This window comes from Jaculus jaculus, chromosome 11 (assembly GCF_020740685.1).
Source record: "Jaculus jaculus isolate mJacJac1 chromosome 11, mJacJac1.mat.Y.cur, whole genome shotgun sequence".
NCBI classification, from domain to species: domain Eukaryota; kingdom Metazoa; phylum Chordata; class Mammalia; order Rodentia; family Dipodidae; genus Jaculus; species Jaculus jaculus.
Genome location: NC_059112.1, coordinates 55,046,129 through 55,058,834, shown reverse-complemented (window position 1 = coordinate 55,058,834; position 12,706 = coordinate 55,046,129). Strand labels below are relative to the sequence as shown.

The 12,706-nt window shown below is 46.3% G+C and overlaps 1 protein-coding gene across 1 annotated transcript; it reads left to right on the top strand.

Moving 5' to 3' along the window:
• Positions 1 to 3,225: 3,225 nt before the first annotated feature.
• On the top strand, positions 3,226 to 11,735 carry LOC123464414. The gene is made up of 4 exons (XM_045161258.1): positions 3,226 to 3,713; positions 3,754 to 4,613; positions 9,060 to 9,320; positions 11,731 to 11,735. Exons 1-4 carry the CDS (start codon positions 3,226 to 3,228, stop codon positions 11,733 to 11,735), a joined length of 1,614 nt encoding a protein of 537 aa, XP_045017193.1.
• Positions 11,736 to 12,706: the final 971 nt, after the last annotated feature.

The following is a 12,706-nucleotide window of genomic DNA, read 5'->3' as shown; positions in this document are numbered from 1 at the left end:
GAGACACCATATTGGGACCAGGTCATCCTAACCACTCCAATGGCTGTGAAAGTGAAGGGGACAAAATAAAAGAGGTTTAAACTTACTTTTTATAAAACAAGGGGCCCTATGTAGGGCTTTAGATAAAATGATAATTGGTTTCAGTCTATGTTTAGTTGGTCTCCATGACAAACTTCTCTTATCTCTCCATGGCTGGCCCCTGATACTACTACTCTCAAGCCTTACCACAGGACCCTGCATTATTAATACTATAAGTAGATATATAAATTTGTTCTGTTAAATTTATGATATTATGGACACAATAGGCCCTCTTCATCTGGAACTAAATAAACATTAAACATTAACCCTCATGAGTCAAAGATTTAACTCAGTGCTATGTCAGAGGGGGAAATGTAAAGAGAACAAAGTATTATATTTCTCTACATTTCTTTATATCTAGCCTAGTGAAATATAGAAGCTACTTCTTTGCAGGAGGCTCTGCTGATGGTAGACAAACAGGGGGCTCTCTGATAATGGCAGGTAAACAAGAGGCTCTGCTGGGATGAATAGCATTTCCTGGGGCCTGCGCTGTGGATCAAACTCCTTAAGATAAGCAAGACTCCTAATTACAGGCCTACCTCACACCTCCCCCAGGTGGCACTTCCAGTAACTAACCAACAGATCTGTTTACAAGTTTCTTTTTACAAAAAAAAAAAAAAATTTATGGCTGTAACTGTCACATGTAAATTGTGATTTAGGGTTAAACCTGCACCCTGGATTTTTTTTTTTTTCCCTAACGTCATGTGGTTATTTCCAATAAAAGCTGATGATACTCTGAACAGTTCAGGGCTTCCCCTCTGAGATTCCCTCTGGAGTGCAGACATGGTATACCAGACTTTCTTTTTTTAAAATTTTCTTTCTTTCTTTCTTTTTTTTACCTGATAAAACTTTGCTTCATATTCCATGAGTTGATGGTCTTATTTGTGTGACACCGGACCCCATAACAGTGCAATTAGCACTTCTGATACAAGCCTAAATGCAAGCTTTTTTTGGCGGGTACTGACCTGGTTGGTGTAAACTCAGTTGCCTTTTGGGATGGCTTTATTTGCAGCTATGCTGAGCACCCATTTGGGTCCCTCTTTGCTGTGCTTTGGGCTCAGGTAGGCTTGTTGGGTAGTTAGGTTGTTGCTCTGATCATCTGTGCTGTGTGCTGTGCAGGTGAGTTCCCTTCCCCAGGTCTTTGGAGCTTGCTGGTGCTTGCACTGCTTGTTGGGGAAGTGGAGGCTGTGGATGTTGGCTGAAGTCCTTCCACTGGTCCTTGGGATCCTTCCTTACAAGCCACTCTGCTGGTCCCTACTGTCCTTCCTTTCATGTTTCTTGAGTTTGCGAGGAGGCTGGTGTGAGTAGAACATCCTCTCACATGGCTTTTCTGGGGGCTTTTCCTATGGCTTTGTAACATAATTTTAGATTGGGTACAGTGATACTTCCACAAGTGTTTCTTTTGGTGAGGATATGTTTGGATACCCGAGGCCTGCTGTCATTCTGTATGAATTTTGAGATAATTGTTTTATATCTCTGTGAAGAACAATGCTGGAATTTCATTGGTATTGCATTAAGTATGTATATTGCTTTTTGTAGAACTACCATTTTCACAATATTAATTCTACCTAATTGGGTGCATTGGAAGTCTTTCCATGCCTCCCTTACTTCTTTCTAGAGTTTTAAAAAATGTTTTCATTATATAACTCCTTCACATCCTTAGTTAGTGTTGTTTCAAGGTATTTAATGTTGTTGGTAGTGAAAATGGTACAGCCTGTCTAATTTCTTTCTCTGTACATTTTTATTTTGCATGTAGAAAGGCTACTGTATTTTGTTTTTTTTTTTTTTAGTTTTTTGAGGTAGGGTCTCACTCTGGTCCAGGCTGACCTGGAATTCACTATGAAGTCTCAGGGTGGCCTCAAACTCATGGTGATTCTCCTACCTCTGCCTCCCGAGTGCTGGGATTAAAGGCGTGTACCACCACACTTGGCTTGTTTGCTTGTTTTTTGAGGTAGGGTCTCACTCTAGCTCAGGCTGTTCTGGAATTCACTCTGCAGTCTCAGGGTGGCCTCGAACTCATGGTGATCCTCCTACCTCTGCCTCCCAAGTGTTGGGATTAAAGGCATGCACCACCATGCCCAGCTGCATTCTGTTTTTGTATCTTGCCACTTTACTGAAGGAATTAATCACCTTTAGAAGTTTTGAGATGGAGACTTTCAGGTCAGTTATATATAGGATCATATCATATGCAAATAGGGCTAACTTGGGTTCTTCCTTTCCAATTTGAATCCCTTTATTTCTTTCTCCAGTCTTATTGCTTGGGCTAGTACTTCTAGTGTAAAACCCTATGGAAAAATACCAGGAGCCAAAACCAGCTCCCAGATGCAGACAGGCAAACAATCTTGTGACCATAGCATGACCATTGACCCTGCCTAATGTACTATAGATAACCCTGACAGGATGTTTCTGAGAAGAAAACAAAACAAAAAAAATCCCGTCTCAGTCCCCAGAACCCTGCTGTATCCCCACCGACCCCAAGTCTATTAATAAGTAACCAGTGCTGGGACTGTAACCATGCTTCTGCTTCTGTAAACCTGCTTCTGCTCTCCCTAACCCTATAAAAAGAGACCCATCCCCTTGCCCGGTGCGCTCAGTCTCTCGAAGGACTGGAGTGCCTGCAGGCGCCTGCATGAACAATAAAGCTGCCTCTTGCCTTTGCATCCAGTAGCTCGGTCTTGGTTCTTGGGCATGGGTCTCCCACCATGGAAGATTCCTCCCCCCCGGGAATCTTACAACTGGGGGCTCGTCCGGGATAGAGAGACCCCCTGCCCAACCCAACTACTGCCCACCGGAAGGTAAGCGATTGATTTGGTGCACCATTCTGTCTGTCTACGTCTGGTTTCGTTTTTGCCTGTCTGCGCCACGTTAGAAAATCTACTCGGATCCGATGTCGTTCCGTATCTGGGCAGCCTGAGAAGGAGCTGATGGGCTCAGACTTCTCCCCCACCACCCTGGAGGACGCTCCAGGGATATCAGGAGCCCGATTTTTCGGGGCTCCACAAGTATCCAAAGGATACTGTCCCCCCGTCTGAGTCTGCATTTTCTGCATTTAGAGTTTGTTACCGAAGCCACGCTGCGCATCCTTGTGCTGGCTGTCTCTTTGTGGTGTCAGTCCTTTGTCTGTGTATAATATTGTCTCTTGACAAGATGGGTCAGACAGTTGTAACCCCCTTAAGTTTAACCTTGGATCATTGGAAAGAAGTTCGAAGCATCGCTTCAAACCACTCAGTGGATGTCAAGAAGGGAAAATGGCAAACTTTCTGTTCTGCGGAATGGCCCACCTGTAATGTGGGCTGGCCAAGGGATGGGACCTTTAACCTCACTACTATTTTACAGGTGAAAGCAAAGGTGTTCGATCGCGGTCCACATGGACAACCGGACTATGTCCCCTATATAGTCACCTGGGAGAGTCTAGCGGTTGACCCGCCACTATGGGTTGCCCCTTTTATCCCCCCCCAACCTGCCCCGCTGCTGCCTCTCCCTGCCCCTACTTCCTCCTCTTGTTGTCCGGTTGATACCAAGAAGCAGCCCCTGAAACCGGTACTTCCCCCGGACCCCAATACCCCCCTTATAGATCTCCTCTCGGAAGGACCCCCTCCCTATGGATCCCAAACCCAGGCACCAGCCGCGCCGCCGCGCCCTCCACCCGCGCAGGCGCAGAGCGCCCCCCTTAAGCCAACCGCCCCTTCGCCCCCCCCTTGCACTCCCTTCCCCAGTGGCTGGACGCCTACGGAGCCACCGAGAGCAGCCACCACAGGGGGAGACTTCACAAGCCTTTCCCTTGAGGCAAGGGCCAGGGGACCAGATTCAATACTGGCCTTTCTCTGCTTCAGATTTATATAATTGGCGGACCCACAACCCGCCTTTCTCTAAGGACCCTACCACATTAACTAACCTGATTGAGTCTATTTTAGTCACCCATCAACCCACTTGGGATGACTGCCAACAGCTCCTACAGGCTCTTCTCACGTCAGAAGAAAAGCAGAGGGTCTTCCTGGAAGCCCGAAAGAATGTACCAGGCGACGATGGGAGACCTACCCAGATACTAGATGAGATCAATGACACTTTCCCTTTGACTCGCCCTGAATGGGATCACACCTCAGCAGACGGTAGGGGGCACCTACGCCTTTATCGCCAGTTGCTCATAGCGGGCCTCCGTGGCGCTGGGCGCCACCCTACTAATTTGGCCAAGGTAAAGCAAGTTTTACAAAAACCAGATGAGTCTCCTGCTGCCTTTCTAGAGAGAATTAAAGAAGCCTATCGCATGTACACCCCCTATGATCCGGAAGATCCAGATCAGGGGGTAAATGTATCCATGACTTTTATTTGGCAGTCCGCCCCAGATATTAGAAATAAGCTCCAGAGATTAGACAATTTACAGGGACAGACTCTCCAGGATTTATTAAAGGAAGCAGAGAGGATTTTTAATAAACGAGAGACAGCAGAAGAGGGAGAGGACCGCTTACGCAGGGAGGCAGAGGATAGAGAAGACAAGCTTAGAAAAGAAGCAGAAGAAAGGGAAAATGCTAGGGAACGCAAGAGAAGCAGAGAATTGAGCCACCTTTTGGCCACTGTAGTACAGAACAATGATAGGACTAATAGGTTGGGAGACCAAAGGAGACCCAGACCCAGAGTGGACCGGGACCAATGTGCATACTGCAAAGAAAAAGGACACTGGGTAAAGGACTGCCCTAAAAGACCTAGGAAACCAATGGATTCCACCCCGAAATCCAACCTGTTTGCCCTAGCTGAAGACTAGGGCAGTCAGGGCCAGGAGCTCCCCCCCCCGAGCCTAGGTTAACTCTTACTGTCGGGGGGCACCCTGTCACTTGCCTAGTGGACACTGGCGCCCAGCATTTGGTCCTCACCCAATGCCCTGGACCCATGAGCGGCCGGACTGCCTGGGTACAAGGTGCCACAGGAGGAAAACAATACCACTGGACCACTGAACGGAAGGTAAATTTAGCCACCGGTAAGGTCACACATTCTTTTCTACACATACCGGATTGCCCCTACCCATTGTTAGGGAGGGACCTTTTAACAAAATTAAAAGCCCAAATTCATTTTGAAGGAACTGGGGCCAAAGTATCTGGTCCTAAGGGAGTTCCCCTACATGTATTGACTCTTAATCTGGAAGATGAATATCGGCTCCATGACAACTCCCCAAGTGAACCTAAAGATATAGATTATTGGCTAAAGGCCTACCCACTGGCCTGGGCAGAAACTGGAGGGATGGGATTGGCCAGACAACAGGGCCCCCTTATTATAACCTTAAGGACATCGACATCCCCAATATCAGTTAAACAATATCCAATGTCTAATGAGGCCTACCTGGGAATTAGGCCTCACATAAGAAGGCTCTTGGACCAGGGAATTCTGACCACCTGTAGATCCCCATGGAATACTCCACTATTACCTGTCAAGAAGCCTGGTACCGGGGGACTATCGCCCTGTCCAAGACCTTAGGGAAGTTAACAAAAGGGTGGAAGATATCCACCCCACTGTGCCTAATCCTTATAACCTGCTGAGTTCTTTACCTCCCTCTCATCAGTGGTATTCAATCTTGGATTTAAAGGATGCCTTTTTCTGCCTGAGACTGGCTCCCCAGAGTCAGCCACTGTTTGCATTCGAATGGAAGGACCCTGACTTCGGAATCTCAGGGCAATTAACATGGACAAGACTTCCCCAGGGATTTAAAAACAGTCCCACCCTCTTTGATGAGGCCTTACACCGGGACCTGGCTGACTTTCGAGTCCAGCACCCATCTTTAATTCTGCTCCAATATGTGGATGACCTCCTGCTCGCGGCCTCCTCACATCAGGACTGTCATACAGGTACCGGGGCCCTGCTTGAGACTCTGGGACACTTGGGCTATAGAGCTTCTGCTAAGAAGGCCCAAATCTGTCAACAAGAGGTCACCTACTTGGGGTACAAATTAAGAAATGGCCAACGCTGGTTAACACCGGCCCGCATAGACACTGTAGCTCGCATTCCTGTCCCCCAGAACCATAGACAACTCAGAGAGTTCTTGGGGACTGCTGGGTTCTGTCGCCTATGGATACCAGGGTTTGCTGAAATGGCAGCCCCCCTTTACCCCTTGACTAAACAAGGAACCCCCTTCAATTGGACTAAGCCACAGCAAGAGGCTTTTGACAAAATTAAACACTCTCTCCTCCGGCTTTGGGCTTGCCTGACATCACCAAGCCCTTCGAGCTATTCATAGATGAAAGACAGGGGTTTGCGAAGGGGGTGCTAACTCAGAGGCTTGGACCACGGAGGCGCCTGGTTGCATATCTCTCAAAAAAGTTAGACCCAGTGGCCTCAGGCTGGCCACCATGCCTAAGGATGATTGCTGCAGTTGCAGTCTTAACCAAGGATGCAAGTAAACTAGCGCTGGGGCAACCTCTGACTGTGCTAATGCCACATGCCATTGAGTCTATCGTGAGACAGCCCCCAGATCGCTGGCTGTCTAATACACGTATGACTCATTACCAATCCTTGCTTCTTGACAAAGACCGTGTGAAATTTGGTCCAATAGTGGCCCTAAACCCGGCCACCCTGTTGCCCCTCCCTGAGGGGCCAGAGACTCATAATTGCCAGCAGATTCTTGCAGAGGTACACAGAACCAGGAAGGATCTCACTGACCAGATGCTGCAGGATGCAGATTTCACCTGGTACACGGACGGTAGCAGCTTCCTACTGAATGGTGAGAGGCGGGCCGGGGCCGCAGTGACCACCAGAGACCAAGTAGTCTGGGCTAGCGCCCTGCCTGGAGGGACCTTGGCACAAAAAGCGGAACTCATTGCCTTGACTCAAGCCCTCCAGCAGGCTAAAGGTAAAAGACTTAATGTGTACACTGATAGCCAGTATGCATTCACCACCGCCCACATACATGGGGAAATTTACAAAAGAAGGGGCCTGCTGACTTCAGAGGGAAAAGAAATCAAAAATAAGACTGAGATATTGGCCCTCCTCAAGGCTCTGAACTTACCCCAGAAGCTCAGCATTATACACTGTCCAGGCCACCAGAAAGGAAACAGCCCCGAGGCCATAGGGAACAGGTTCGCTGATAAAGCTGCCCGTGAGGCAGCTCTGGGACCCCAACTCTTGATTTTGATGGCCACTGAGGAGGGGACTCCTAAAGCAGCATCTCCAACTCTGGGATGGGAATACACGAATGAGGACTTGGACTTAATTCAGAAACTGGGGGCATCATATGATGCTGCCCACGGCAAATGGACTTACCTAGAAAAGACTATTGTACAAAGAACAAAAGGAAACAGGACATCTTTTTCTAAACAAAGGTTCAATCCTAAAAGAAATTGCAAACACTTGCAAAGTATGTGCTCAGGTAAATGCTGGACGAGCTCAGATGGCCCTTGGGTCCCGCCTGAGGGGACACCAACCCGGGCCTTGCTGGGAGCTTGACTTCACTGAGGTAAAACCGGGTATGTATGGTTACAAATATCTCCTAGTTTTTGTAGACACTTTTTCAGGATGGGTAGAAGCATTTCCCACCAAGCATGAAACCGCCAGGATGGTAACCAAGAAATTACTAGATGATATCTTTCCTCGGTATGGAATGCCACAGGCACTCGGGTCAGATAATGGTCCTGCCTTTGTCTCCCAGGTAAGTCAGTCATTGGCCAAGGCACTGGGGATCAATTGGAAGTTACATTGTGCATACAGACCCCAAAGTTCAGGTCAGGTAGAAAGGATGAATTGAACAATTAAAGAGGCTTTATCTAAATTAATGCTTGCAACTGGCTCAAAGGATTGGGTACAACTCCTACCCCTGGCCCTCTACAAGGCCCGAAACACCTCAGGCCCTCATGGCCTAACCCCCTTTGAAATCCTCTATGGCAGTCCCCCGCCAGCTGTCACTTTCATGCTTACAGAAATTTCTAATTTTACTGATACCCCCACCTTACAGGCTCACTTGAAGGCCCTTGATACACCAGGAAGTTTGGAAACCTCTAGCAGCTTCCTATAAAGAGGTGACTAATAAACTGCTAATCCCCCATTCATTCCAGATAGGGGACTCTTTTTGGGTCCATCGACATCAGACCAAGAATCTGGAACCTCGCTGGAAAGGACCTTACACTGTGCTCCTGACAACTCCCACGGCCTTGAAGGTAGATGGAATCACCACTTGGATCCACGCCTCCCACGTCAAAGCTGCCCTGACAGAATACCCAGACAGCACACCACCAAACCCCGCATCATGGAAAGCACATCGCACTCCAAATCCCCTAAAGATAAGACTCTCTTGATCTTAACATGCCTCTTCTTAACTTTCAGTTTTGTGAGTAACGTCTCTGCTAGTCCTCACCTTCCCTTATCCTTGACCTGGCTAGTCATTTCTGAGGAAGGACAAGTTATTTGGTCTACTACCTCCCCTGCCCCATTATGGACATGGTGGCCCTCCTTAACCCCCAATCTGTGTGCCTTGACCGCCCATAGAAAACCTTTTGAAGAGACTCTAAAAAGGGCCCATTGGAGGAGACACAACCCTCCTGTTAGCCCAGGATGTTACTCCAAACCTGCCAAGCAGTTGTTAAACTCCACTCTATATGTTTGCCCCCAACATGCCCAGGCATCAGACTGTGGGACTAGATTGGACTATTATTGTAAAAACTGGGGATGTGAAACCACTGGAAATGTATACTGGCAACCCAAATCCTCCTGGGATTTTATTACTGTAACTCGCCTAAATCAGGGTAACAAGATGCTTCTAAACATTACTATCACCTCTCCCGGCAAGGCAGATAGGACATGGCTCACAGGCCATACATGTACTGTAACTCGCCGAAATCAGGGTAACAAGATGCTTCTAAACATTACTTTCACCTCTCCCGGCAAGGCAGATAGGACATGGCTCACAGGCCATACATGGGGAGTCCGTCTTTATGCAGATGGGCCAGATCCTGGTTTCCTGTTCACAATTAAACTTCAACTTTCCACTTTAACCTGCTCTATAGGCCCTAACCCCGTATTACCAGACCAAAAACCTATTCCCCGGCCCCCTTCACCATTAGTCGATATTCCAAAGCCCACTAACATCGTAATTGCCTCATCCCCTCCTGCTACTGCGCCCCCTAGGCCCTCATCCCTACACCAAGGGACGGGTGACTGTCTGTTCAACCTGATAAAAGGAGCTTACTCCTCCTTAAATGCCTCAGACAGTGACTGTGCCAAGGACTGTTGGCTCTGTTTAACCTCCAACCCCCCTTATTATGAAGGTATAGCTTTCCCTGGAGACTTTTCCAACTCTACTTCCCTTGCTCCCAGATGCCTAACATCCTTATCACACAGACTAACCCTTGCTGAAGTAACTGGACAAGGCTCCTGCATTGGAGCTATTCCTGAATCCCATCAGGACCTATGTAATGATACCACCCCCATCTCCACCGGGTCTTATTACCTAGAGGCACCCAGTGGTACCTACTGGGCTTGCAACACTGGGATAACTCCATGTGTTTCAGCCCTTGTCTTAAATGAAACCTCAGATTTTTGTGTCCTTGTCCAACTATGGCCGCGTGTAATCTATCACAAATAAGAAACCATTTTTCAGCCTTTTGAAGGAAGACATAAGCGGGAACCCATATCCCTGACCATAGCCCTACTGCTCGGGGCAGGAGGAATAATAACAGGAATAGGAACCGGAATGGTGGCCTTAGTTCAGGCCCAACAAACCAAAGTCTTACAAGAGGCAATAACCACTGACCTACAGGCCATAGAAAAATCCATCACGGCATTAGAAAAGTCCCTCACCTCCTTATTGGAGGTAGTCTTGCAAAATAGAAGAGGCCTAGACCTATTGTTTTTAAAGGAGGGAGGTCTCTGCGCGGCCCTAAAAGAAGAATGTTGTTTTTATGCTGACCAGACGGGGGTGGTCCGAGAATCTATGGAAATACTTAGAGAAAGACTGGCCCAAAGAAAAAGACAACTAGAGTCACAACAGGGCTGGTTTGAGGGATGGTTTCAAAAATCCCCCTGGTTCATCACTCTTTTATCCACCCTCCTAGGTCCCCTACTCATTCTTGCACTCTTACTAACTTTTGGCCCATGCATTTTCAACAGACTAGTGCAGTTTATGCGGGACAGACTCTCAGTCATCCAAACCTTGGTCCTTACTAATCAATATCAGTATCAAACATTATGCCAAAATGACACCGAGTTGTAAGTAAAAGATTTTACTCAGTCACAAGAGAATTGGGGGAATGTAAAACCCTATGGAAAAATACCAGGAGCCAAAAACAGCCCCCAGATGCAGACAGGCAAACAATCTTGTGACCATAGCATGACCATTGACCCCGCCTAATGTACTATAGATAACCCTGACAGGATGTTTCCGAGAAGAAAAAAACAAAAAAAAAATCCCGTCTCAGTCCCCAGAACCCTGCTGTATCCCCACCGACCCCAAGTCTATTAATAAGTAACCAGTGCTGGGACTGTAACCATGCTTCTGCTTCTGTAAACCTGCTTCTGCTCTCCCTAACCCTATAAAAAGAGACCCATCCCCTTGCCTGGCGCGCTCAGTCTCTCGAAGGACTGGAGTGCCTGCAGGCGCCTGCGTGAACAATAAAGCTGCCTGTTGCCTTTGCATCCAGTAGCTCAGTCTTGGTTCTTGGGCGTGGGTCTCCCACCACGGAAGATCCCCCCCCCCCCCGGAATCATACACTAGTACAATGTTGAAGAGCAATGGTGAGAGTGGGGGTCCCTGTCTTGTTCATGAGCTCAATGGGAACTCTTTGAATCTTTCCCCATTAAGTATTGTTTGATCTCTGTTTTCTTTATATATAGCCTTTATTGTGTTGAGTTATCAGCCTTCCATGCCTATTCTCTCCAGTGTTTTGATCATGCAGTGGTGTTGTATTTTGTCAGAGACCTTCTCTGCATCAATTGAGATGACCATGTGGTTCTTAGTATTAATTTATTTATGTGGTGTATTACTTTTTCTGACTTTTCTATGTTGAACCATTCCTGCCTCACTGGGGGGAAGCCTATTTGATCAAGGTGGATAATACTTTTGATGTGTTGTTGAATTTGGTTTGTGAGGATTTTGTTCAGGATATTTGCATCTCAATTCCTCAGGCCTAGGGATATAGGCCTGTAGTTTTCTATTCTTGTATCTCTGTCTGGTTTTGGTATGAGGGTGATGCTAGCTTCACAAAAGGAATTGGGGAGGATTCCTTGCTCTCTGATTATGTGGAACAGCTTGAGAAAAACTTGTTTAAGTTCATCAATGAAGGTTTGATGGAATTCAGTTGAGAAGCCATCTGATCCTAGACTTTTCTTTTTGGGGAGGATTTTTATTGTCTTTTCAATGTCTATGAATGTGATAGGTTTGTTTAGGTGGTTAAACTCCTCTGAGTTTAGTTTTGGTAGGTGGTACATGGCTACAAATTTATCCATTTCTTCCACATTATCCAATTTTGTGGAGTAGAGGATTTGGAAGTATGTCCTGATGAGTCTTCCAATTTCACTGATTCCTGTTGTGATCTCTCCTCTTTCATTTCTGATTTTGTTAATTTGAAACTTTTCTTCTTCTTCTCCTCCTCCTCCTCCTCCTTCCTCTTCTTCTTCTTCCTCTTCTTCTTCTTCTTCTTCTTCTTCTTCTTCTTCTTCTTCTTCTTCTTCTCTTTTTAGGCTAGGTCAAATTAGCCAAGGGTTTATCAATCTTATTTAGTTTTTCAAAAACTAGCTTTTCATTTTATCAATTTTTAAAATTGTTTACTTAGTTTCCAATTCATTAATTTCTGCTCTGATCTTTATTATTTCTATATGGAGCTCCTAGGGTTAGATTCTTCATGTTTTTCCAATGCCTTTTCATGGACAGTTAGGTTATTAATTTTGGATTTCTCTGTCTTTTTTGTGAAGGCATTTAGCACTATAAATTTTCCCCTTAGAACTGCCTTCATTGTGTCCCATAAGTTTTGGTAAGGTGTATTTTCATTATTCAATTCTAGGAATTTTACAATTTGGTTTTTGATTTCTTCCACACACACTCATGGTTTAAAGTGTGTTATTCAGTCTCCAGGAGCTGGTGGAGTTCCTGATGTGTCTCTTGTTGTTAATTTCAGCATCCACATAAATGGGCATGTATCTCGAGTTCATTTACTGTGGCAAGAGGCAATGTTGCATCCATTCTCTCTCTTTTTCACTCCTTTATAATAAAAAATTTAAAATATTTTATATTTATTTATTTGTGTGTGTGTGTGTGTGTGTGTGTGAGAGAGAGAGAGAGAGAGAGAGAGAGAGAGAGAGAGAGAGAATGGGTGCACCAGGGCCTCCAGCCACTGGAAATGAATTCCAGACGTGTGTACTCCCTTGTGCATCTGGCTAATGTGGGTCCTGGGGAATTGAACCTGGGTCCTTTGGCTTTGCAGGCAAATGCTTAAACCATTGAGCCATCCTTCCAGCCCCAAATAAAATATTTTAAAACAAAAGAAAAACAAACAGCCAGCATGAATCTATACCCCCTTAATCCCAGCACATATGACGCAAAATTAGGAGAGCTATGAGTCTGAAGCCAGCCTAGGATTACAGAATGAGTTCCCAGTCAACCCCGTGTAGTGTGAGACCCTACCTTGAAAAACAAAAAATAAAAATTACCAAAAGATCT